This window comes from Engystomops pustulosus, chromosome 5, assembly GCF_040894005.1.
Source record: "Engystomops pustulosus chromosome 5, aEngPut4.maternal, whole genome shotgun sequence".
Taxonomy (NCBI): Eukaryota; Metazoa; Chordata; class Amphibia; order Anura; family Leptodactylidae; genus Engystomops; species Engystomops pustulosus.
In genome coordinates, this window is record NC_092415.1 from 77,032,258 (window position 1) to 77,060,191 (window position 27,934).

Consider the following 27,934-nt stretch of genomic DNA (forward strand, 5'->3'; position numbering starts at 1 on the left):
AGTGATTGCTCTACAGGCTACCCATTTTTTCAATTCGCCTGCAGAAGCTACTGCCTGGTTGGATGCACATGAGCAGGAGTTACGCAGGCGAAGTCCTAGGCGGGACTGACAATCCCATGAAAGGTACTTTTATTACGATAACCAAGCTGAAATGGTCCTAAGGAGGGAATGATCCCCGGGATGGGGTGCATTGTCTACTCGAGTAAGCTCAGCGGGCAGTGATTCTTTGATTATTACACTGTTAAGTAAGGAAACGAAATGAGAAATGTTGGCTATAGCTACTATTTTTTCTTCCCTAGGTTGTGCCAACGGCACGGGGGGTTATGTGTGTTTGTAAAGTTGGGGATTTATGTTAGGTCCGGAAATATGCATAAGGATAACTTGTACGCTTATACACTTGGGAGAGTATGGAAATAAGATGGTGGTTAAACTGAAAATAATAGCATGGAATACGAGGGGACTTGGGGACTCTGCCAAAAGATATGCCGTATTTACTGCCCTGAAACAATACCAACCAGCTGTGTTTTGTCTCTCTGAGACGCATTTAACAGACACTACTGGAACGCATCTGGGCCGTGGCTGGGTTGGTGCTAATTATCATTCCACATTTACCTCACACTCAAGGGGTGTAAGTATTCTAATACACAAGTCAATACCCTTTCAAAGCATAAAATGCACTGTTGACTCTGAGGGAAGATTCATAGCTCTCAGATGCAAATTATACCATAAGGAAATGTATATTATAGCAGTTTACATTCCGCCACCCTTTGCGGTGAGCATCTTAAATAGAATATTGGCTTTGGCGGCAGAGTCCCCGGAGCTACCCATATTAATTATTGGGGATTTCAACAACTATTTAAACCCGTATTTAGACAAATATCATCGTGGTAGTATCTCCCCAAATAGCCCGGATACGGTCCTGGCCAAATTGTTGAGGGAGGTGGGTATGGAGGATTTGTGGAGATATAAAATGGCTGCAGACACGGAGGGATGGCGGAACCCATGGAAACTTAACCCATTCTGGATTCAAATCCTGCGTCCTTCGGATACATTGCCTGGGGAAATTGAGGAGTTCCTCCAGATTAACCATGGATCGGTCTCCCGGCTGGTATTGTGGGATGCTCTCAAATCGCATGTAAGGGACTGCTTCAACAGACGCATAATTGCGCATAAAATCAAACAAAAAGAATATCTGCAGGCCCTACAGGAGAGGGTACAAGACACAGAGAAGGAATATGTAAATATTGGGTCAGAGGCAAAACAAAAGGAGTGGTTAGAAGCGCAGGAATTACTGAAAACACATACATTGGCGACCGCAGAAGCAAAGAAATTCTTTGTACAACAAAAGTATTTTGAAGGGGGAGAGGGTACAGGGAAATTGTTAGCTTCAGTTATTAAGGCGCAAAAGGACTCATCACATATTCAAGCACTCAAAAATACGCAAGGTCTGGAAGTACACACTGATAAAGACATTTTAGAGACACTTAGGAACTTTTATGAGGACACATATTCATCGAGATTAGGGGATAACATTAGTGGGGTGGAGGCCTTTTTAGATACAGTGACCCTACCGGTACTAACTGATGACCAGAGGAACACTCTAGATGGCCCTCTCACCCTAGAGGAACTAGAGACGGCGTTAAAGGCATTCCCGAATGAAAAGGCACCAGGGACGGATGGCCTCCCGGGGGAAGTATATAAGACATATGGGTCCCTTTTACTACAGGAACTACTAGAAGTTTTCAAGGAGGCAGAGGAAATAGGCAAACTCCCAGATTCCATGAAAGATGCAATAATAGTAGTCCTGCCCAAACCGGATAAGGACCTGTTACAACCGGAGTCCTATCGTCCGATTTCCTTATTGTGCACTGACGTAAAACTAATAGCCAAGGCATTAGCCAATAGATTGCTGGGGGTCATTCTTGACTTGGTTCATGAAGACCAAACGGGATTCATGCCGGGCAAATCTACAGCTATAAACATTAGACGGCTGTTCCTTAATATACAAATGCAGCAGGAGGGGGAGGGCTCCAGAGCCATCTTATCATTGGATGCCGCCAAGGCATTCGACAGCGTTGAATGGCCTTTTCTATGGGCGGTCATGAAAAGGATGGGGCTGGGACCAAGATATATAAAGTGGGTACAAATGTTATACGAGGCCCCTAGGGCCCAAATAAGGGCCAATGGGCTTCTGTCCTCACCCTTCTCGCTTCATAGAGGCACTAGGCAGGGGTGTCCACTGTCCCCGTTTCTCTTTGCTCTGGCTATTGAGCCACTGGCATGCCTCATAAGAGCTTCCACAAGCATCCAAGGTTTTAAATACGGGGATGTGTAAGAACGCATCGCATTGTATGCTGATGACATGTTACTGTTTGTTAGGGAAGCAGATAGGTCATTGGGACCCATTATGAGCATACTATCCGAATTTGGCCAATACTCTGGACTGACCATTAATTCGCATAAATCAGTGATGATGCCACTGGACCCCATGCCAGATGAAGTGGATTTACATCAAATACAAACGGTTCCCAAATTTAAATATTTGGGCATCTGGATATCACCAAGGGTGCAGGATTATGTAGCCCTTAACATGGAACCACTGGTAGCTAGGTCAAATGTAAAGGTAGACGCTTGGTGCAAACTCCCTCTATCAGTCATAGGGAGAACGAATCTATGCAAGATGGTGCTCATGCCTCAATTCTTATATATACTGCACAATTCACCAGTGTGGATTTCTGTACAGATGTTTACTAAAGTAACAAAGCTATTCAGAGCCTTGATTTGGCGTAAAAAGTCAGCGAGGATCAAACTGGAGACTCTACAAAGGGCCAAAACTCAGGGGGGATTGGCGGTGCCTAACCCATGGATATACTTCCTGGCTGCACAACTCCAGCATCTCAAGGGATGGGGACCGGACATTAGTCGGGGTACCTCTGAAAAGCTTTTAAGACATCTGGGAGGGGGGAGACCTCCACTATATATCCTGGAATTGGGAGCGCAGGGTAGGCCACCAGACCACATTCCAACAATGACGCTGATGAGCAAAGTCTGGCAGAAAATTAAAGGAGTCTTGCGAGTAGAGGGCTACACATTATTCACTCCACTTTGGAGAAACCCAGGTCTGGGAGAAATAATGCGGCTGGAGGGCTTTAGGAGATGGGAGACCAAGGGTATCCATGCTCTTACTCAATTGTACGAAGGAGGGGTGGTTAAAACATTTGAAAATCTTCGGGAGGAGTACAACCTTCCACAAGGGTTATTTTATCAGTATCTGCAACTTAGACACGCCCTGGAAATGCAACATAGAGGGGAGGCAGTACACATTAATAACCATGAGATTATGGATGAGATGACAGCCAGACGGAACCAAAGGGTTCATCTCCAGAATATATACTATACTGTTAGAGGAACAACATAAACAGAATCCCCTTACCATTCAGAATAAATGGGAGGAGGACATGGGCCCAATCTCAGAAGAGCAGTGGGCGGATATATTGGAGAAAGCACCCACACTGGCGCTGTGTGAGGCACATCGATTATCACAATTATATTTAATACACAGGGTGTATCGCACACCGCAGTGGTTGCTTAGGACAGGGCTTCGTGGAGATGATTGCTGCCCTAGGTGTGGGAGAGAAGGTGCTCACCTAATGCACATGATGTGGGATTGTCAGAGAATAGGGCAATTTTGGAAAGATGTATTAAAACTCATTGAGCGGGTGTTTGGATTGGTCCTACAAAAAACTCCACTGGTCTGCGTGCTGGGATTCATAGAAAATGACAGTTTGTCAGATGGTACATTGATAGGAGTCAGTAGAATGCTATACCAAGCTAGGAAACTCATAGCCATGTACTGGTTGCATCCTGAGGCCCCTGACCTAGAAACGTATATCAAGAAAATGAACAACATAATCAGACTTGAAAAAGGGGTCTATTGCAAGAGGAAGGCAAATACGAAGTTTGAATATATATGGGGGCAGTGGATAGACACCCCTGGTCTACCGACAACTCATTTACTCCGTAACCCACTTACAGCATTCCTGTAAATGTGTATATATATGTATAAAACTGGTGTATAGCATGTTAACAAAAAATGTATAGGCAGTACATGTATATGTATTAAATCCTGAAGGGGTAATGTTCGATATGTATATTGTCCGGACAGTTCAAAAAGGGGGGAGTTTGTCTGCTAGTGGGTGGGTGGGAGGGGGGATAAAGGGAAATTGTTTGTAAAAAATGTTAAAAATGTTTAATAAAAAAAGCTTTGATTCAAAAAAAAAAAAAAAATTAATATAAGACACTGGGGCAGATTTATAAAGCTGTCTTAAAGTCAGAATCTTCTTAGTTGCACATGGCAACCAATCACAGCTCCCCTTTAAAATATTTATGAGCACTGGTAAAATGAAAGCTGAGCAGTAATTGTTTGCCATGGGCAACTAAGAATATTCTGACTTTTAGACAGCTTGATAAATCTTCCCAAGTGACTGTCTTATTTTTGAGGAAACACAGTAGTTCTGATAATCTGCTTGTCCCTGAAGGCCACTTTTCTTATTGCAGTTGCTGTTGTCAGGAGGATTGGGAAACTGGCCCTCACCTATCTTCACTGGTAATAGGATATATTTCTTTCATACTTTTATGCCAATCCAAAGTCTGAAGGGCAAGAATACGATCATAGCCTAGATGCCAGGAGCTCTGTTATTGTATAGCTTCAAAGAACTTGTACCGGATGAAAGTCAACCTGTTTATCCGGTGATCTAGACCTAATGAAGTCTATAAGTCTTCAGCTGCATCTATGTCATGATGTATTACTCAGATTTTTAGCGGTGGCTCTTGCTCAAATCAGATCTGTACCCACTCTGAACAGGCTTTAACTACAAAGTGGGCAGAATTTAGAACAAATTGGTAGAAAAGCCACATGAATTTCTCAATTAGGTTTTTTCTTTTTCAGTCACTACAGTATGGTTGTCTCTACTGCCACTGACTTGTCTTATATTTATCCCTCTCTGCTTGTAATATCTCTCATGTGGGTGCTGTTGTGGTGATGAGGAAAACATGAATTCCTTACCGGTAATGGTGTTTCCTAGACCCACAACAGCACCGTGGTAACTCCCACCTTGGTGTTCTTGTTTCTGGTGATGGTTATCACAGGTTAAAGAAAAAAAAGTTGGTAGATGTTATATGACAAGTTAACCTATGACAAGCGGAGCAGCCGGTCGCGCATGTCCTTCATCTCTCTGGAGCTCGACAAACTCAATCAGCTCCATAGAGATGAATAGGGCAGCCCGGCCATCTGCTCCTTTCATCTTAGGGAGCAACAAGGAGTCCAATGGAGGTACCTTGGACCCCATCAGAACCTCAGTTGTCATAAGCTGTGAAGGTCTCATCACCGAGACCCCCACTGATCAGCCCGTCCAAGTAGGGGAGCTTAGGAAAAGACCCCACGCATACTGCCACCTACAGTGGGGTCTCTGCCCAAGCTCCCCAACTTAGACAGACCACTTGCTTTATCAGGAATTTAATTGTATTGTTCAGGGCTGCTAGGTCTGCACTCACTGTTAAATGTTGTGGTTTTCCTAGGGATGTCATTTTGGTGTGTTTCTCATTAGCATCATTTTAAAAGTTGATTTTAGAAGGAAGGAGGCCATGGGTAACAAATATAATAAGATGACCATTTTCACAGTTCCGGAACTACGAGTTAGTGTCCCTGGTTTATCCATGCTTGTTTTCGAAGGTAGATTTTTTTTAGCTCCTTCAAGCTCTGTGCTATACATGTATGGTGCAGAGGTGCGGAGGCTGTATGAAGAGGACTCATGGAGTGATCGATGGCCATGACAGCCTCGGGTCTTCGCCAGAGCCAATGGCTCATTGTAACGAATACTATGTAAAAATGCCATATACAGTATTATTTCAGTACATGGTAGGGATGATCAGATCTAGGGTTAGAAGTACACTAGAGGGTTTAAAAAAAAAAAAAAAAAAATTCAAAATTCAAGATCGCCCCCCCTTTCCCTAGAACTGATATTAAACGTAATAAACAGTAAAAATCAGACCCCATCTATTAACCCCATCTAGTGTCCAAAACACTACTTTTACACCATTTCACATAAGATAAAAAAAAAAAAAAAGTAATAAAAATTTAAAAATGATCCAAAGGTCACACTGTCCTCAAAATGGTAGCAATGAAATTGTCAGCTCATCTTGCAAAAAAAATAAAAAAAAATGACACCTCGCACAGCTCTGTACACCAAAGTATGATTACTAGATGAAGAAGCAACGGGCCTCCTGTGTTAGGTACACAGGAGCGCCAAGTGCTAATTAGCATATTTTGTAAAGTAGTTTTTCTCTGGGATGCTGCTTTTTAAAGCTTAATTAAAAAACATGTTCCTTTAAATAGAACTAAAGTACGACCTGTATGTATAAATGGTTTAAAAAAAAACTACCACTTGGGTAGTCATGATTTAAAGATGAGCCACACATGAGTTATCTACCCCTGGAACTGCTGAAAAGAGGAGTTTCCAGACTGTAGATTTCCTTTAATAGAGCTTCCCAAGCCTGGGCAACCAGCTCATGCATGGGGCCGTGAAATCCACAGCCTCATGCATATCCCATAGAAGTGAACGAGGATGAGGTCTGGCTATAGAAAATACGGCTAGCATGCATCCTAATTTCCATGTTGTGTGCAGGTAGCCAAAGGAAAATTCACCCTACAATATACTTCACATTTATCATTTGAAATTGGATTTGCTGGATATGAACACAAACATATATCATTCAGCTATATTGTGGGACAATTCATATAAATTGCATTAGTCTCCTATGAAAATGTTATATTTTCTTCTTCAAAAGACAAAAATCTAGAACAATGAGAATAAGGTCTTTTTTTTAATTAAACTATAGGAAGGGGAAAAAATTTAAAAACTGGAAATTCTCACATAATGTATTGTTTAATCAAGTCTTTCAAAGATTAGCTCTAACTTCCAAGATGTTTTGTGTGCCTTCCTTGTGCTATTAGTTTCCCAGTCTCTTTATTAACCAAATCCACTGTAGCAAAGCCAAGTGTTCTCCCTTGCTTCAAAACCTGTGCAGTGATGAGAACAGATTCTCCGATTTTGGCAGCATTCATATACCTTTAAGAAACAAAAAGATATTAAAATGATTGTCATAGCAAGTGTTACACTATTTGAAAATAACTATTGCTGAAAATAACAGTTTCTGAGTTATCAGCAACTGGTTCTTCCCAGAGTCCTACCCTCTGAAATCTGGATACAGATTGTGGTCCTTAAAAAAGCTTTAGAAAATTGTAGTCATTTTGGAGTCTAAAATAAGTAAACTTAGGTTTACAGGTTAAATGGTTTTTCCACAAATCAATAGCTCTTGGAATGCAAAACAACTTTGCCTATTATCTTTGTTACCTTTACACAGCAGTTTCCTTGCTATCCCCCTCAGATTACCTCAGAGCTGCAATGGTGGCTTTCTCTCCATGTGCCGATAAGCCCTGGTATCTGTACTTTGTTTACACTTTGTTTCTGAGTCGGTTTCATGGGAGGAGAGGAGCTTCTGCTCCCTGCTCACAGAGGAGGAGGTCATGTGACAGTGTATGAAGCAGAGCTGGATGTGTGAATGCAGATGTATCCTGCAAAGAATAGTGAGGTACAAGATCTCCCTGTTCCCATCAGTCTTTCCATCCCTGTCTAATTCTACAGAACTTTCTCTGTCTCTCAGCCTTATGCTGCTCCCTTCCCTCACCTTGTCATTGGAAATAGCAATGATGTGCAGATAAGCTATTAACCTTTAGTGCTCACACATCACAGGCTTTAGGCTTCATGTACTAATGATTTCTACCACTTATTTCATGTTCCCTGCTCCATGTAGCGGCCAGGAAAGTCACCATATACATCCTGTTTGTGCAGTGTTCAGTGGATTTACTTGTGGGGAACAAAATGGATTTAATGCTAAATTACTTTGAGAGAGAACACAAGGCATCATGGGATCTGTGGGCAAGCTAACTAGCCTCAACCTGAGGGCATAGACTGACAGACATTAGTCTCCACCCACTTCACCTCTAGGGAGAAAGATTTTTCAACTTTCGGAACAGAAAATGCCATAACTTTAGAAAGAAAAATGACAAGCAGCATTGTGGGCATTATTCTACATATTTTCAAAGGGGGAATCACATATAATAATTTGGTAAAATCACTGTAGCTTAATAGTTACACTTTAAACTTTTTTTAGACCGAATATATACGTCAGAGGATACATATTTACTGAGCTGCCTTGGGTATGTTTGTGCAAAAAAAGGTAATGACCAATCATTACCTACAGGACTTTTACCCATGAGCACAGTGCAGCTTACATAAACCTTGTAAGTGATACAACCAGTCGTACACTGTTGCTTTATCAAATCGGCCAATTACTTTGGGTTCAGAAACTGGACCTACATTGGTGGCAATATCAAAGGTAGAAGCTGGCTCGTATTCTGCTTCATTATGAAGGTGAAGTAAATACCCACAAATCAAATCCATCAAACACTGCATGCTATACATTCCCTTACACCCCGCAAACTTACGTGATATTCATGTCCACACTAACTCCTGGAGCGCCTCTTTCTGTGTGCATCAAAGCAACAGTGGAAACCATATCCACCAGAGTAGCTGTGAGACCACCATGCATCGTGCCTCCACGATTTGTGTGCTCCTCATCAACCTTCAGCTCACACACAATTTTACCAGGACTTGCAGATACAAACTGTAGCTGGGGAAATTCAGAAGAAGCATGATAGATTTTACTCACAAGAAATGTGGCAAACATTTTATCAACTGCTACTCCAACCTCAGTGGAGATAAACCCTATTAAAGAACCTGCCCCCATCAGCAGCTTGTGTCCGAAGGGCAGAGAATCAGTGCACACCATATTGATGGAATGAATATTGGAATGCCCACTGAATGTCTTGTGTTGAGCTTTTTACAGAGGAGTAAAAAGTGGAGCTTTTTCAGTGGAGTAACTACATGGCTACAACATTCTCAAGGTATGTTTGCTTCATAATGCATCAAATCAAATGGTAGGTTTCCTTTAACTTTTTGTTTTCTTGCTTCTGCAGATTCGTAACAATGTAGCAGAGGCACATTGTAATGAATCGTGTAAAAACACCATATGTGGTAGAACTGACCAGACTGCCTAGGGTTAAAATAATCTAGAGGGTGGTAAACCCCATAACAGAAAATAGCGCCCAAATGTCAGATACACCACCTTTATGCCATTTTACATCACATAAAATGTTTTATATAAAGTGGTCAAAAGGTCTCACAGTCCTCAAGATGGTAGCAATGAAAATGTAAGCTGATCTCAGAAAAAAATTACACTTTGCTCAGCTCCGTACACTTAAGTATATATATAAAACAAAAAAGTCAGAAGATGGGCGAAACAAATTTTCTTTTTCATACACTTTTTTCATGTAATTTTTGAAAATGTATTAAAATAAAGAAACCTATATAGATTTGGTATCACCGCGATCATCTGAACCAAAGAATAAAAGTAGACGCACACAATGAACGCCATAAAAACATTAAAATTTGCGTCACAAGAAAGTGGTTTTTTTTTTGCCAATTTCACCACATTTGGAATTTTTTTTCCAGCTTACAAATACACAGCATGGAATAATAAATAACATCACTGAGAAGTAATATTTGTTAACAGAGGTCGCATTAACGTCTCACTACGCGTCATAGCTCCCCAAATAATTGTCAGGCGTAAAAGTATGCTTGGCAATTATTCCCTGCAGCGTGCAGACTGAGCAGTTTGGCACACGCTTCAAAAGAGGGAAATGTCAGTAGCACAATCGCAGCAGGACATGTGATGAAGTGATCTGTGTCAGGGGTGGTTTGGAGAGACCCGGAGTGAAAGCGCTCGCCCGGATTAGACAGGCGGGCTGCGAGGCTCCCTGCCCGTTCTGCAGGCCTGTGCAGCAGCCAATATGATCCCGGCAGGACCGGAGACCAGTGCCAGGTGAGTGCGGGGCCCAGCCGGGGAGTACACCGCCCACACTGTGCTCACTGCACTCTATGTATAGTAAGCGTGCTGTGCGTGCTGTATTAATAACGTCTGTTAACATTATATACAGCTAGGAGTTAAATATTTGTATTACATAAAAGCTCCTCCTCAGGTAAAAATCTACCATGAGAGAGATGGTAGACTGTCACCAAATGCAAGCCCGTTACCTTAAGGGTGATGGGGGAGTCCTCCTGCCACGTTCCAGGATGTAATTTATGCACGGCCCCCTCATTGCTATTCCCCCCAGGAAGGCCGGCTGTAAGCACTTCAGACTGCCTGTGATGTCACCCGGCTGTTTGCTAATCTCGCGTGAGCACTACACCTTTCAAAGCCACACTAGTCTCAGGCAGGCTGCACAGGGTGTAGTTCTCCCGTGAGACAAGCAGACAGCCGGGTGACATCATAGGCAGTCTGCAGCAAATATCAATTAGGGGGGTGTGGATAATTATCTTCTGACTGAGCGCTCAGCTTGCAGGGAGTTAAAGAGAACCCGTCATGCAAAATAACCCCCCTAAACTAAATATATTTTCATAAACTGCCATTAGAGAGCATTGCCTCTATCCCTTCATTGTCCCTCTACATGCCTGTAAACCTAAGCAATGAGGTCCTAAAGCTGTATGCAAATGACCTGTGAAATGTCCAATGAAGCTTTAGCATATTCAAGCTGTCCACTCTATTCATGAGTGGGAGGCACAGCCACACCCCAGTGCATGACTGACAGCCTGTATAATGATGTGAGGCTGTATAAGGATGTGCTTCCTGGTGCTGGTGGCCACGCCCCCTGCAGCCTGTGTGTGCATGTGTGTGTGTTTAGGAGGGATACAGCAGCTCCAGGCAGCCATGTTACAGCAGAACATGTCAGATTCATGTGTAGCTGATGTCTGTGTCTCTCACCTGTATATTAGGAGGATGCAGCATGTCAGCAGATGCAGCACACACACACTAGCCATGCTTTACTATACATTACACACAGACATGAGCAGGGGGAGGAGAGGGGAGGGGTAACAGGGGTGACATCACTGCCTCTGACCATGTGACCAGCCTCATTTACATGATAAAGAATAGATGATTTTACAATGAATAATGTATGAAATGACTACATAAAGGCTGGGATGGGATCCTTGTGAGCTGCTCCAACAGGTAGAGGTGACAGGACAAGTGACACAGACCTGATGACAGGTGTCCTTTAAGCACACCTGGCTCATTTGCATAAGGACTATATTTAGGAGTAGAAGAAGTGCCGGAACGTGGCAACAAAACTCCCCCATCACCCCTAAGGTAACGAGCATGCATTTGGTGACAGTCTTGCTCCCCTAAATGTGGTCGTAGATGTCCTATAAGCAGAAATTAAGCCCTCAAACTGCTCTGTATGTACACAGAAAAATTTAAAAAAGTTATAGATTTCTGAAGGTAGGGAGCAAAAAAAAAATAAAAAATGAACAGAAAAAACGCAGCATCCTTAAAGGAGTTTGCCCATGAAACAAAATTCTCAGGTTTCAATCCCCAAGTGATGTTTACACACCAAAGATAATTTTTAATCCCTTACTTTACAATTTTACTCAGTTTTATTGCTATTTTATCTATCACTCAGTGATGGTCAGTGTAAAATTCCAGGGTGTGGGCAGGGACGCTCTAAGCAGACACATTATGATCCCTGTAGTGCCATGAGATGCTGTGTGCCGACAACGTGGTTAGATAATCAGGGTACAAGGTTTATATACACTTTTATTTAGCTTCTGAACATTCTTTTAGTAACTGACACATCAGAAAAAAAGAGACGATACAGATCAAAAGTGAGAGATGAGATCCATGAAATGCAGATTACATATGAGACAGTGTGCTAGTCCTTCTCACGGTCTTCTATATGTGCAGATCTAAGGCTATATTCACACTGCCGTTGCCCGCCCGTACCGTACCGGGCAACGGCAGTGTACGGGGAGAGGAGGAGGAGGTGAGCGCAGCTCACCCCCGCCCCTCTCCATAGCAACCTATGGCGCACGGCGCCGTATTACGGGAAAAGATAGGACATGTCCTATCTTTTTCCCGGGTACGGAACGGTACGGTACGGTGCCGCACCGTACCGCTCCCGTAGGGTGCCGTGCGCCCATAGAAGTGTATGGGGGACGTATATCGGCCGTATATACGTCCCCCATACGTTCGTGTGAATGTAGCCTAAGGCCCGGTTCACACTTGTGTCTTTCCATTACATGATGGACCTCTATTCTCAGACAGGAAGCAATAAATAAATAGGGTGACACTCGTCTACACACTGGGAGTCTCGGGATATACAAGTGCGGGCAGCAAAATGACGTTTCATTATCAGCATTTACCTTGTTTAAAACGCGGTCAAACCCCGGCCCCTCTCCCAGGGCCTTGAACAGTGTTCGTAACGTGCTTGTACATAGAGCGCTCATGACCGGCTGCTGCAGTGACAGTGATACTACGCGGTATCACTATGGGTCACCTCCAAGTGAAGGGCCAATAATCCCCGCCCTCACCACGCCCCTCAACCTATAAAAGAGCACATAACACGCTGCCATTACTTCCGCTTCCCAGCCTGGAACGCATCACGTGGTTTAAACAGTACTCTACCGATTGTCTGTATCTATCTCGCGATAACCTAGGTCAGGATTTCTTAACCAACCGCAGAAGGCCTCGGTGCAGCCAGCCTCAGGATTGGATGGTTCGGGAGTTGCCGCTGCTGTAGTTTCTCCTAGGTGGGCGTGGTCTGGTGTGTATAGTTTTTGTGTGACAGGATGGAGCTGGACGGTGCGGCGGGGAGCTCGGCTCTGGAGGGGGACGTGGCTCTGATAACGGAGAGGAAACAGACATGCGCACACTTCTCCAGCATTGCGGGCTGTGACCTGGCCGTGGCACAGTGTTATTTGGCGGAAAACAACTGGCAGTTGGAAGTATGAGTGTGCAAGTAGTCCCGGTGTTACAGGGGCTCCATAGAGTAGTAGTCATAACATAAGGGCTGCAGGCTGGGTCATCCTTACTGCAGTGGAGCAGGGATCTCACAATCCATAGAGGCAAATAGGGAAAACTGCTGGATCTCTTCCTGCCACTAGACTGGGTGAGGGGCTTGTCAAACGGACCTGGTTTGTGGTTGTCACTTTTTGGGGGTTATACATATTGTAGCACAGTTAGTGATCAGTAATGTAGTAGCCAGCACTTATCTTCTTCCTTCACTCCTGTTACCAATCTGGCTTGGATGTACCTAGAATACCTGGGGAAGCCCAGTGCTGCTTCCACACTATCCCTACAACTAAAAGGGCGTCCAGCTCTTAGGCCCTGTGCACACCTGCATTTGCTACTGTTATTATCTCCTGGAACTAAAATGATAATAACTGAACTCTGTAAATGACACCTACCATCAGATATACTGCTGCAACTTACCTGATTGTTGTGTAATGTAGGGGATGGAATTGTTGTTATTCAGTCCCGGAAAGGAATTCTTGAAATAAATCTTCAAAATTATGCAAATGCGTCAGCGTCACTGTGGACCTCTACCTGGCTCTGGACACTGGTGATTTATCCACACTCCTTGTATAAATCATCATTGGCCAGAACCAGGAGGCTCTCTGGGGAGTGCCCTGGTTCATTTGTATACATTTTAGAAGTCCATATTTCAAGAATGCCAGTGTTGCAGGACAGAATAAAAATGTTTCAATCCCTGTCTGCCAATAGTATATCTGATGGTACACGTCCTTTAAAGAGAACCCGTCATGCAAAATAACCCCCCTAAACTAAATATATTTTCATAAACTGCCATTAGAGAGCATTGCCTCTATCCCTTCATTGTCCCTCTACATGCCTGTAAGCCTAAGCAATGAGGTCCTAAAGCTGTATGCAAATGACCTGTGAAATGTCCAATGAAGCATTAGCATATTCAAGCTGTCCACTCTATTCATGAGTGGGAGGCACAGCCACACCCCCAGTGCATGACTGACAGCCTGTATAATGATGTGAGGCTGTATAATGATGTGCTTCCTGGTGCTGGTGGCCAGCCCCCTGCAGCCTGTGTGTGCATGTGTGTTTAGGAGAGATGCAGCAGCTTCAGGCAGCCATGTTATAGCAGAACATGTCAGATTCATGTGTAGCTGATGTCTGTGTCTCTCACCTGTATATTAGGAGGATGCAGCATGTCAGCAGATGTAGCACACACACACTAGCCATGCTTTACTATACATTACACACAGACATGAGCAGGGGGAGGAGAGGGGAGGGGTAACAGGGGTGACATCACTGCCTCTGACCATGTGACCAGCCTCATTTACATAATAAAAAATAGATGATTTTACAATGAATAATGTATGAAATAACTAGATAAAGGCTGGGATGGGATCCTTGTGAGCTGCTCCAACAGGTAGTAGTGACAGGACAAGTGACACAGACCTGATGACAGGTGTCCATTAATGGCTTCTGTTAGTTCCACTATTTCTGACAGAAAAAATAGTAAATGGAAGTAATAATCGATGTGCTGCAAACATAAGCCATTAAAATTGAAATCAATGGATATTTTAAAAGATCTGTTAGACTTCTGTTATCATGATTTATTTGATATGAGAATAGTGAGGGTCTGAATGCAGGTGTGAACTGGGCACTAGTCAGTAATTTGGGCAGTGTGATGTGCCACAGAAAAGTGAAGTTTGAAATTCGAATTGTCCCAAACCTGGATTTGTCACTACACACAGTACGGTTCTAGTCCTTAACATAGTTCAGGTTTCTCAATTACTCCACGGCCAAAACAAAGGTTCTAGTGGCTGGCTGCTCATGATATCAGTGCATCGATTGATCCTTTAGGGTGATGTCACACATGCCGTTTTTAGTTAGTGCGTTTTCAGATCGTAAAAAAGGCATGCGTTAAAAAACTCATCCGGTTTTAAAAACGGGTGCGTTTTTTACCATCTGAACTAAAAATGGCTCAAAAACGGCCTAAAAACGCCATGTGTGACATCAACCTTACTAGTTGCCTGTTTGGTTTTTCCAGAACATTCAAGCTCTTAACCACTAGGTCACAATGCCCTAGATGGCAGGCAGTGAATCATGACAACCATCCTGCTTCTCCCATTCTAATAAAGCACCCCCTAAAAGTCTGAATTGGGCATTCTATATTATCGGAACTTGTCAGGGTCATTTGGGACCCTAAACCACCTTACTAAATTCCTTATGGAATGGTTTAGTGTCTCAAATCGCCGTGAGTGCCAAGGTGGGGGGCAGTTAAAGTAAACATTAATACTTGCCTGCTCTGGATCTGCTTACACTTGTATTTTATATTACTAGTGCCCTGAGCTCATCTGGTGAAGGGGTTTCATTGCTTGGAGACTTGGTTGTTACTTCCATGAAAATAATATATATGGGTGGGTGTAAATGACCTGATTATCATCATCATTGTGATCAAGTCAAAAGATGCAATATATATACATATACAGTATGTATATGTTCTTTTTATTTTGCTTTAGTTTGTCCTTTTTTTTTCACTTTTAGAGGGCGATTAACTCTTTCTTTGAACCAGGAGTGGGGAGTCCTCCAAAACAAGTGACTAATTTGACACCTTCCCCAAGTTCTGAGACCATGCCTATTACATTGTCAGATACTTGGTAAGACCTAGAGGAGAACTTTGTCATTATACAAATTTGTATAAATATGCATGAATTGAAGTAAAAAAAAATAGAAGTGTAGCGTGTGATTTTTCTGCTTTAAATAAGAGAAGGAAACTATGCCTATTGTGCATGGGACCCCATTGGAAACTTAAAGTCAACTAAAGAACTTCCATTCCCGTTTTGTATTTCTTTGTCTTCTATAATGAAAAGCCCTAACACACATGTGAACTGGTCTCAATGCTTTGTTTTGCAGTTTCATTCTAGAAATTCCTACATGGACAATTTGGTTTTTCCATTCCCCTTTTTTTACTGTCCAATCTCCCAGATTGTTTATCAACCCCCCTTCCCCCAACCAGAAAACTAGTCAATTTATTTTCTAGGAGCAATGTGGATGAACCATAAAACTAAAAATAAGCTTTTCCTATGCACAAGAAAATTCAATATTGCAGCAAACTAGACCAACTATTAGGAGGTGTGAAGTGCAACTCGCCGGTTTTATCCGGCACTGGATTAATCATCCAGCATCAGACACTGATAAATCTGACGCAGCAGAGAACTGTCTAGTTCTACTTTGCACTGGTCTAAAGACCGACACTTTAATACATCTCCCCCAGGGTGTACATTTTAGTCTATGTACAGTACACAATTATTGATACGTTTTGGCTTTCTTGTCTAGCATTGACTTAACAGATGACGCCCCAGTTGTCATAAAGAAAACCCCGACTGTTGAAAATCCTCCTACATCAAAACAAGAAGACGAAAGCCACATCACACTTTTAACCTGGAATGTTGATGGAATTGACCAATCTAACCTTGCAGAGAGAGCTCGGGGTGTGTGTTCTTATTTGGCGCTGTAAGTATAATATTGTGTGCTGTTTTTTAAATATTTTTTTGGGTAATCTACAACTACACTGATGATCCTCGAAGTAAGCGTAAATATGAATGACAAATTAGATATTTTGCAGTGATGTTCTTTACCCAAGCTTCCATGAAAGGGTTTGTACCAATTAACTAAGTTAACCTGTATCCACATGTAATTGAAACAATCACGAGAATAGGACCAAATCCGGAGAGGTCCCAATCTCACAATTTGATGGAGGGGCAGGGCGCATGCTCTTCCATCCTCTCCACCCATTAGTGAGAATGGGACCATCCATCCAATACTGTGGGTTTATGAGCGTGCTGTAGCCAAACACAGTACTCAGCCATTTGACTTGCCAATTCTACTGAATGGAGCAGGAGACAGAGGCTGGCAGTGATGGGTGGTGCTACAGGAAAGTGGTGGCAGAGTTTTTTATTTATTTTTTTAAGCCCCTCCTATCCATATATCCATTTTTTTTTTAGCCCTAAGCAACCAAAACCAGTGAGAATGAAAAACCATTTATTCTGTATGTATCAAAAATCACACAAGGCGATGCACGGTCCACATGTAAGAGTTTGTTTTTTTTTTTTTTCCCTTGTTGCCTCAGAATGCCTCTGTACCCTGCACAAAACACCCCTACATAATCCTACTCAGAGTTATTTCACTTATAAAATCCTCTGAGAGTATATTAGGTTAATCGGAAGGCCACATGTATAGATATTGTTACTAGCCCCAGACCGTTGTTGCTGAGAAACTAGGAGTTCCCCCCTAGGAGCTCCCATTGGGTGATCTCCACTATGAACCCCAAGTGGCAGACAGAGACTGTGACACAATAAGAAAGAGAATTCCTTTTTTGCCCATTGTTCATAAGCGAAAATCATCAGTTCCTGTGTGTTCTATTCTAGGTACAGTCCGGATATAATATTTTTGCAAGAGGTCATCCCCCCATATTATGATTACTTGAAGAAAAGAGCAGTCAGCTACACAATCATTACAGGTATGTATGGAAGGATACTTGCATGTATCACACACTGCTTCTGGATACAATGGAATCTGTTATGTAGGGTTTTTCATTCACCTTATTTCAAGGCTTTTCAAGACAGAAAATAGATGTGGTATTGTTGTGTTTGTATGGTTTTTTGTTTTTTTGAAAGATGGAAAACAAAAAATAGCTCAACATATTTCCTTTGGTTTTTGGCCTTTATTTTTCATAGTAAGAAGATTTATTATTTTTCTCTTGTTGTGTTGGGCTATTTTTTGCTTTCTGTTCATAGACATGTAAGTTCAAGTGTAGCACTGATCCAATATATACCTGCGATAGTTATTTTGTACCTGTTAACACATGTATTATAATTGTTATGAAATCATTTTTAACTACCAACTTTGTAGGAAATGAAGATGGATATTTTACAGCTATAATGCTGAAAAAATCCAGAGTGAAGCTCATAAGTCAAGAAATTGTTTCATTTCCAAGTACAGTTATGATGAGAAACTTGCTTGTAGCCAATGTAAGTATATATCGTAGGTTTGTATGCCAAAATCTTATGTACTAGATAAGAAATTGCTAAATACTGATTATTCTCTTGTGGAGTACTGGAAATCTTCTCTTTTTTTTTCTACAATTGTGCCTGGAGTCTACATGGCTTGTTTCTGAGCACCAAGAGGTACCACAAGGGGAGTCGGGCTGGACTGTTTTTTTTTTTTTTTTTTTTTTTTTTTTTTTTTTTTTGCAACATAAGTAATTGGTATGATATTGTTGGGGGTCTGATCCAGATTGGGAGGTGCACACATCCTCTGAAACTGGATCTACATTGGGGGGAGGGGACCAAAAGCTGACGGCTCAGTACTTTGTATAGTGGTTAAGGTCTGATCCCCTATCTTCAGTAGTGTTGTTGAAGAAAAAAAAATTCAACAGCGTAAGCTTCTCAAACTGACCCCAAGAATATCTTTATCTATAAATTGGCCATAACCAGCCACAGATGGGCAGTTCAAAACTGTACCTAGTCATACTGTCATAGCCAGGAATCGCCTTGTCAAACTGCAGTTCCTTTCACCAAGTTAAGTGCATGCACAAAGTGGCTGGTACGTCCTAACTTGGAAGTTGGAGAGGGCTGTAGAGCAAGTGCTGCACTGAGGAAGAGATTTTGGGCTGTTACTAGGTAATAGATATAGTTAAGGCTATTTTACATATTGAGATCTTCTTTACAACTTCAATTTTCCAGCTCTCCCAGTGAAATCTCAAGCATGATGTCATGTCTGTGCTGCATAGGTCGGTTAGTATGTGGAAATGGAATATTGCGTCCCTTTAAACAACTTCACAATAAATTATAAGGGGCCCATTCTTCAGGTGTTAGAGGAGTTAGAAATATAATTTTTTTTTTTTTTTTTGCTTTTTAAATGTAACCCATTTGACACCTCTAAAATATTTTTTTACTGCTGGGCAAATTTTTTCAATGTTACTGTCTATATTATCCTTATAATTACATTCTTATAGTTCTTTTAATATTAATATTGAAATTAATGTTACTGTTTATTTGCTATACCGTGGATTTTTTATTTTTTTCCACATAGGTTGAAATATGTGGCCACAATATTTGTCTTATGACTTCTCACCTGGAGAGCACCAAAGAACATTCAAGCGAACGTTTAAAACAGCTGCGCATTGTAATGCAGAAGATCCAGGAAGCATCTCCTTCATCTACTGTCATATTTGGTGGGGATACCAACCTGAGGGATAAGGAGGTCTGTACCAGTCACCAGCTTAAACTGTTATTAAAAGGTGACATCTGTCCCCAATATGGAATGAAAAAAATCCGCTCACCCACTATGGTTCCAACTTGTGCACGGAACCCCTCTCCGCTGGGGGTATTAATATTCCAATAAAAAACATACCACCATCCAGCATTGGTGTACAAACCTGTGCCTTGCTTTATTCGTTAAAGTGCATATGCAGTAGAAACATCCGGTCAACGCGTTTCAGGTGGTGTGACCACCCTTAATCGTGCCTCAGATGTTATCCTGACTATAGAATTGTGTTTTGTTTTTGTTTTTTTTCCTCGCTCTGTAGTGTTAATGGAGAAAAAATGATCTTTGAACAAGAAATTACAGTTGTAAGCTTTCCCTTTGTTTTCTAGCTCCCATATGAAAGGGTGTGTTCTCTCTTATAGGTTGATCGTATTGGAGGCTTGCCAAGTAACATTTTGGACATTTGGGAATTCTTGGGGAAACCTGAACACTGTCGCTATACGTGGGACACAAAGATGAATAACAATCTGAAAGCTCCGTACACCTGCAGACTGAGATTTGACCGGATATTCTATCGTGCAGCAGAAGATGGAAGCCAAGTTGTTCCTCAGTCCCTGGATTTAATTGGCACTGAAAAGCTGGACTGTGGAAGGTTTCCTAGTGATCACTGGGGTTTATTTAGCAATTTTGATGTGATCTTATAAAATGAGGAATTCTGTTGAAAGTTTGATTCATGCCTGACAATATTTTAAAGTTTAATTTAAATTTTTTTTATTCATTTTTATTATTATTTTTTTTTTCCTACAAGATGCATGCTCTTTCCATTACGCCTTTCATTCCATCTCTGGAATAGTAAATTCTGATAATTTATTATCTTCTGTAGCTAAGATATTAAGAAGGTGTTCTTTATTCATAGAATATTGCAACATTACAGTATGACGTCTTTATGAAGCATTTTGTGTTCTTGTAGCAATTATGTATGTGTGTCATGATGTTTATGATTATTAAGCAATCGTTTAAATTAATAAAAATAGTTTTATATTGTAAAAATGATTTGAGTATTTTAAGCCAAGGTGGAGTATGAATTATTCATTAATATAAATAATTCATAGGCAAATCTAATATAAATGAAAGGAAATTCTTACTGCCACTCTGTGCTTAAAGAGAACATGTAAGGCAAATTAACCCCCCAAAACTAAATATATTTTCCGCTTCGTCCCCCATGACGGCCCAACCTGGAGGATGCCCCTTGACCTCTGCAGGGACAGGAAGAAGAGAGGTTAAATGCTCCCCCCCCGCATCCTCCCGCCAGTGTTCTTCCTGTCCCTGCTGAGGCAGGACAAGAGAGGTGCCCTCTCTCCTCCAGGGGGGGGGGGGGGGGGACGAAGCTTCCATATGGAACTTACGGGTAGTCCTGGCTGGCTAAATCCCGGCGGACTGGGGCGTTCGGTCGGCTTCGTGCCTTCCCTTTCGCCGCCTTCTGGTCCGTTTACCCTGGCCGCCGCTCCGCGATCCTAGTGTGAGCGCGCGGCGGCCGAAGAAACTACATTTCCCGGCGTCCTCGAGGTCCGATGACGACTTCCGGTCGCGACCGGAAGTAGCGGTTCACAGGACCGCAATGCACTATTGGGAACGGGAACACAGCGTGGTGGCCTCTACAGGGGGATGGGCTCCCCATTAAGGTATTTAGGACACCTGGAGCGGGTTAGTCGCGCTGATCTCAGGTCTAAGATCTGTGTGTGACGCTGAGGTGCTGTACTCCTGTGCTGTGTTGTGTGGAAACTCTCCTGTGTGCTTCCCTGGCTTTATGATGGCTGACGAGGCAGACCCTACCTTCCTGCATCCTCCGGTTTCTGTAAGTGGGGTCATTTGCGCAGGTTTGGGCTTTTACTGTGTGTAAAGATAGCGGGTCATTTATTATCCTCCACTTGCCTTTTCAGGAGAAAGACCAAGGGTCTAAAGGGAAAGGCAAGGAGGATAAAGGGGATAAGACGAGCAGGTCTGAAAAACCCGAGAAAAGTCGACTTAGGAAGTGTAACATGTGTGCCCACTCTATGTCCGACTCATACAAAAAGCCGATTTGCAAATCTTGCATCGACAATTTTATGAGAGAGGAAAAGACGTCCTTCTTAGATGAATTAAAGGGGTTTATTGAGGAGAAGATAAGTTCTTCAGTAACCGCTGCTATGTCCAGGCCCCCACCGAGCAAGAAACCTAGAGTGGAGCCGGATTCTTCTATATCTGAGGAAGGAGATGACTCTGAAGCTCCCTCATGCTCTTATGTGGAAGATGAGGATCCTATGGACTCACAAAAAACAGAAGATACACGTCATCTGTTTCAGTTTGAGGAACTTGATGGTCTCTTAAAAGCAATAAGACAGACCCTGGAAATTGAGGAGATTCTCCCTCCCAAGTCTAAGGAGGAAGAATTATTTGGGGGATTAAAGGCAAAACGCCAGAGGGTGTTCCCCCTGAATGACACCTTAAAGGAGCTGGTTTCAGAGGAGTGGCGAGAGCCAGAAAAGAGAATCATTGTGTCCAAAAACTTTAAAAAGAGACTTGTATTTGAGCCAGAGGAGTCCAAGGTGTGGGACTCTTGTCCAAAAATGGATGTGCAAGTCACAAAGATAGTAAAGAAGACTGACTATCCATTTGAGGACGCGGCACAATTAAAGGACCCAATGGATAGGAAGTCTGACTCTCTGTTAAGGAAGGCCTGGAGACATCCATGCTCAATCTGAAGACTAATTTAGCTTCTACTTCAGTGGCGAGAAACTTGCTGTACTGGCTAAATGAATTGGAATCCCACATCAAGGAGGGAACTCCAAGGTCAACAATCTTGGAGAACTTTCCCTTGCTAAAATCAGCAACAGCCTTTCTTGCAGATTCCGCAGCAGAGGGAATTCGTTTTGCTTCCAAGGAGGGAGCACTCACTAACTCTACTCGACGGGCACTGTGGCTGAAACAGTGGAACGGTGATATCAGATCCAAAGCAAAGTTATGCAGCCTCCCCTTCTCAGGGGAATTTGTGTTTGGACCAGAATTGGATGCTATACTCGAGAGAGCATCAGATAAGAAGAAGGGCTTTCCTGAGAGATCGTTACCCAAGAAGCAGCCCTTTCGGGATTTTAAAAAGGATTCCTACAAGGATAAAGGGAAAAGAGGACGCTGGAGCTACCCGAAAGGAGGTAAAGGGAGAGGGTTTCTGTTCTCCACCCCAACAGACCCTAATAGAAACAAAAAACAATGATGCCATAGTAGGGGGAAGATTGCTAAGATTCAGAGGAGAATGGACAAAGATCACTTTAAATCCCTGGGTCTTAGATATATTATTGCATGGTTACAACATAGAATTTCTCAAGCTTCCCCCTACAAAATACATGCCTCCCTCATCATCTATGTCACTTACATCCCACAATTTAACCCCTTAAGGACGGAGGGTTTTCCGGCTCATTTCTCGCTCTCCAACTTCAAAAATCCATAACTTTTTCATTTTTCCGTGTACAGACCTGTGTGAGGGCTTATTTTGTGCGTAACAAATTTTACTTTCCCGTAATGTTATTTATTTTAACATGCCGTGTACTGCGAAGCTGAAAAAAAATTCCAAATGTGGAAAAATTGAAAAAAAAACGCACGTGCGTCACGTTCTTGTGGGCTCAGTTTTTACGACTTTCACTCTTCGCTCCAAATAACACGCCTACTTTATTCTTTGGTTCGGTGCGATCGCGGTGATACCAAATTTATATAGGTTTTATTGTGTTTTAATACATTTTCAAAAATTAAACGAATGTGTACAAAAAAGAAAAAAATTTTTTTGCCATCTTCTGACGCTAATAACTTTTTCATACTTTGGCGCACGGAAATGTGTGAGGGGTCATTTTTTGCGAAATGAGGCGACGTTTTCATTGGTACCATTTTGAGGTCTGTGCGACATTTTGATCATTTTTTATTTCATTTTTTATGTTATGTAAAAAGGTGTAAAAGTCGCATTTCGGACATTTGGGCGCCATTTCCCGCCTCGGAGGTCACCGCCGGCCGTAACCGTTTTTATATTTTGATAGATCGGGCATTTTGGGACGCGGCGATACCTAATATGTCTGTGATTTTTACTGTTTGTTATGTTTTATATCCGTTCTAGGGAAAGGGGGGTGATTTGAACTTTTAATATTTTATTAATTTTTTTTATTTTTTAAACTTTTTTTTTTCTTTTTTTTTTCACTATTTTTTAGACCATCTAGGGTACAATAACCCTAGATGATCAGATCGCTCCTACCATATACTGCAATACTACAGTATTGCAATATATGGCGTTTTTGCAGGTCTTACATTACAATGAGCCACTGGCTCATTGTAACGAACCTGCATAAACCATGTAGCCTCGTGTCAAGAGAAGACCCGAGGCTACCATGGTAACCGATCGCCGCCCCCCGATGACGTTCGGGGGCGTGGCGATCGAAAAAAAGATGGCGGCGCCCGCGCGCCGCCGTCTTTTAAACGCTGCCCGCGACTTTGCGGGCGGCGTTTAGAGGGTTAATAGCCGCGATCGGTGCTAGCACCGACCGCGGTTATTAGCGGTGGGGGTTTTGTGCAAAATGCAAAAACCCCCACCTCTGTATGAAGAGGACTCAGCCCGTGATCCCTCTTCATACTTCCCTTATACCTCTGCGCCGTAGAGCTACGGCGCAGAGCGTTAAGGGGTTAATATGGCAAGAAGTAGCTTCCCTGTTGTCTTCTGGAGTGATTATACCTGTCCCACAAGATCAAGAATCTGGGTTTTACTCTTCTCTCTTTTTGGTAAAGAAACCGAACGGCACAAACCGGCTAATCATCAACCTGAAAGGTCTCAACGATTTTATCGTCTACCGAAAATTCAGGATGGAATCGGTAAGATCAGCCACACACATTATTCACAGAGATGCATTAATGTGCACTATAGACTTAAAAGATGCATACTATCACATCCCTATACACCCTTTCTCACAGAGATTCCTAAGGTTTTCTGTCTTGTCTCCAGAGGGTTCTACACTACACTTTCAATTTTGTGCACTTCCCTTTGGAATATCATCTGCACCAAGAACCTTTACAAAGGTGATGGCAGAGGTGGTGGCGTCTCTCAGACTACAGGACGTACTGATCGTCCCGTACCTAGACGACTTGCTTATTATTGGCCAAGACAGAGAGAGCTTACTCTTTTCAAGAGATCTCACCCTAGAAACCTTAAGAAAACTGGGATGGATAGTAAATTATCAGAAGTCAGAGCTTTCCCCAGCTACTGTGAGGAAATTCCTGGGAGTAAACCTGAACTCAGTTTACCAAATGTCGTTCCTTCCACAGGACAAGGGAGACCACATCAAGGATCTGATAAAGAGGTTCAGGAAAAAATCGGTGATCTCCATCAGAGAGGCAATGAAGATCCTGGGCTCTCTGACAGCCTGCATCTCCTCGGTAGCCTGGTGCCAGGCCCATTCCAGAACACTCCAGGGATGGATCTTAAGATCCTGGAACAGAAGACAGGAGGATCTGGACAGGAAAATCCTGATTCCACCTGCCGTCAAGAAAGACCTGTTATGGTGGTTGGAAGACGGAAATCTGAGGAAGGGAATATTTTGGTCAAACAGCCCCTACATTCCAATCCAAACAGATGCGAGCCAGAAGGGCTGGGGGGCAGTAATGCTTCAACATTTTTCCCAAGGTACCTGGACAGAGGAGATTACAAGAAGATCCTCAAACTTCCGGGAGTTGCAAGCAGTATGGGAAGCCCTCAGCGCGAACACCTCACTTCTTGCCCACCAACATCTTCTCATCTTGTCGGACAACACAACTACGGTCTCCTACATAAAAAGGCAAGGGGGAACCAGGTCTCCTCTCCTGAGTGCCCTAGCTCGGAAAATATTTTTGTGGGCAGAACAACACACCCTGTCAATATCTGCCACCCATCTAAAGGGCACGGAAAACTCAAGGGCAGACTTTCTAAGCAGAAGAAAGATCCTACCAAACGAGTGGAGTCTCAAGGAGGAGATCTTCCAGGAACTAACATCTTTGTGGGGCTATCCTCTAGTGGACTTGTTCGCAACAAGGGACAATACCAAATGCCCGCGTTATTTTTCTCTGGAAAAAGGGGAGAACAGGGAACAGCTGGACGCCTTCTCTCACTCCTGGGACATTCCACTGGCCTACGCCTTCCCCCCAATTCCCCTGATCGCCAGGGTTCTGAAGAAGATATTCCAGGAAAACACCAGAGCCATTTTCATCTGCCCAAACTGGCCGAAGAAAAGCTGGTATCCACTCTTGAGGAAAATGTCGCCACAGGATCCAGTCATACTTCCACTGTGCGAGGACCTACTACATCAGGGTCCAATCCATCATCCAAATCCGGGAAAACTGCAGCTGTCAGCCTGGATCCTGAATCCAGCTTTCTAAGTTCTCAGGGACTCTCGTCTGAGGTCATCAAGACCCTGAAGGCAAGTAGGAAACCAGTCACTTTTGCCATCTACCATAAGATATGGAAGAGGTTCTGTTCCTTCTTTAAGGACAGTCCACCTTCCCAGGCTAACCTTAATATCTTGCAGGTGCTCGAATTTCTTCAAAGAGGTTTGGAGTTGGGATTGTCCACCAGCACCCTGAAGGTCCAGGTGTCCGCGCTTAGTGCTTTCTTCGACCAGCCTCTCATCGAGCACAGGTGGGTCAAAAGGTTTATTAAAGCAGCTTCTAGGTTAAAGCCCCAAACTGTTAAAAAATCATCAGCATGGGACTTAACTCTAGTCTTGAATGCCTTAATGAAGGAACCATTCGAACCTATTGACTCCTCCAGTATAAAGAACTTAACACTTAAGACTGTTTTCCTGATAGCCATCACTTCTGCTAGAAGGTTAGGCGAACTTCAGGCTATATCTATTAGGGAACCCTACATGAAAATTCTAGATGATAGAATTGTATTGATGTTGGATCCAAATTTTGTTCCCAAGGTGGTTTCTGACTTCCATAGGAACCAGGAGATTATTCTGCCTTCCTTCTGTGAGAACCCTTCTTCAGCAAGAGAACGAGAATGGAGTTCTTTGGACGTAAGACGTTCTGTCCTTAAATACTTACAGATCACCGAGGCCTGGCGTATTGACTCTAATCTTTTCATCCAATTTCAGGGGAAAAATAAGGGGAGGAAGGCGTCGAAGGCGACTATCGCAAGATGGCTGAGACTGGCGATTGCCTCATGCTACGACCTACAGAAAATACCGATACCATCAGGAATCCGAGCTCACTCGACCAGGGCTATGTCCACATCCTGGGCGGAAAGAAGAGGAGCGTCACTGGATCAGATTTGCAGGGCTGCAACGTGGTCTTCTTCTTCTACTACGTTCTCTAAGCATTATAGACTGGACTTGCACTTATCAAAAGATCTATCATTTGGGCGCAAGGTGTTACAGGCTGTAATCCCTCCCTAAAAAGCTTACTAATTTTGTAAGTCTCCAGGTTGGGCCGTCATGGGGGACGAAGCGGAAATTGTGAATTAGTTTACTCACCGGTAATTCTATTTCCGTTAGTCCACCATGACGGCCTATATATTTTCGCTGTATGCAAATGACCGGAGACGGGTCCAATTAATCATTATCATATTCAGCTGTCCAGCTTATTTATGAGTGTCAGGCACGGCCACAGCCTGTATAATGATGTGACACTCCTGGTGCTGGCAGCCATGCCCCCTGCAGCTTGTGTGTGTATGAGATACTCCTATACACATGCCTGACAGCCTGTATAATGATGGGACATTCCTAGTGCTGCTTCTTCCTGGTTCTGGCGGCCACGCCAACCACAGCCTGTGTGTATACAAGATACTCCTATACATATGGCTGCATCCTGTATAATGATGTGACACTCCTGGTGCTGGCGCCCCCTGCAGGCTGTGTGTGTATGAGATACTCCTATACACATGACTGACAGCCTGTATAATGATGTGACACTCCTGGTGCTGGCTCCTCTATGTCAGGGGTCAGGAACCTTTTTGCTGAGAGAGCCATAAGCGCCACATATTTTAAAATATAACTTGAGAGCCGTACAATATGCCTAAAGGGCCACTGACAGAACAATCGCTCCTTAGTCATTAGTACAGCAAGGAGTGTTCCTCCCTGCTGTACTAAGCCACAATTGTACCGAAAAAATGGTAATTTGCTGTTAAATAAAAAATAGATTATTTGAGTTTGCGATGCATGACATCTCGCCCAGCACTCTGGCTTCTACTTTCTTCTGTGCATGCCTGAAAGCTGGCATCTCTCATCATCAGGTGGGAAGAAGCCAGCTCACAGTCATGCAAATTAAAAAGAAGAAACCAGACTGTGAGCTGACTTCTTCCCACCTGATGATGAGAAGAAAGTAGAAGCCAGAGTGCTGGACAAGATGTCATGCATCGCAAGCTCCAATGTACATTATCTTTTTATTTTACAGGGAATTACCATTGTTTCGGTCCAGTTGTGCCTTAGTACTGCAGGGAGGAACACTCCTTGCTGTACTAAGTGACTGCTAGAGCAATTTTTCTGTCAGTGGCCATTTAACCCCTTAAAGGGGTTATGCCACGAAACAATTGACTGCAAAAAGCTGTCAGAGGTTAAAATATTTAAAAAATCTATTTGTAATGGTTGCCTGGAATTAAAGATACCTTTCTATTTGTTATTATGATGCGCGT

General features: G+C 42.9%; 2 protein-coding genes across 2 annotated transcripts; one reads left to right on the forward strand and one right to left on the reverse strand.

Moving 5' to 3' along the window:
- Window positions 1-6,863: 6,863 nt before the first annotated feature.
- On the reverse strand, window positions 6,864-12,551 carry ACOT13 (acyl-CoA thioesterase 13). Its single transcript, XM_072152431.1, has 3 exons — window positions 12,378-12,551; window positions 8,567-8,751; window positions 6,864-7,127 (listed from the first exon to the last, which is right to left on the reverse strand). Exons 1-3 carry the CDS (start codon window positions 12,459-12,461, stop codon window positions 6,971-6,973), a joined length of 426 nt encoding a protein of 141 aa, XP_072008532.1. The 5' UTR covers window positions 12,462-12,551; the 3' UTR covers window positions 6,864-6,970.
- A 239-nt stretch (window positions 12,552-12,790) lies between these two features.
- TDP2 (tyrosyl-DNA phosphodiesterase 2) lies at window positions 12,791-20,457 on the forward strand. The gene is made up of 7 exons (XM_072152430.1): window positions 12,791-12,959; window positions 15,538-15,650; window positions 16,330-16,506; window positions 17,421-17,512; window positions 17,905-18,023; window positions 19,087-19,257; window positions 19,683-20,457. The coding sequence occupies exons 1-7, from the start codon at window positions 12,804-12,806 to the stop codon at window positions 19,962-19,964; spliced, it is 1,110 nt and encodes a 369-aa protein (XP_072008531.1). The 5' UTR covers window positions 12,791-12,803; the 3' UTR covers window positions 19,965-20,457.
- Window positions 20,458-27,934: the final 7,477 nt, after the last annotated feature.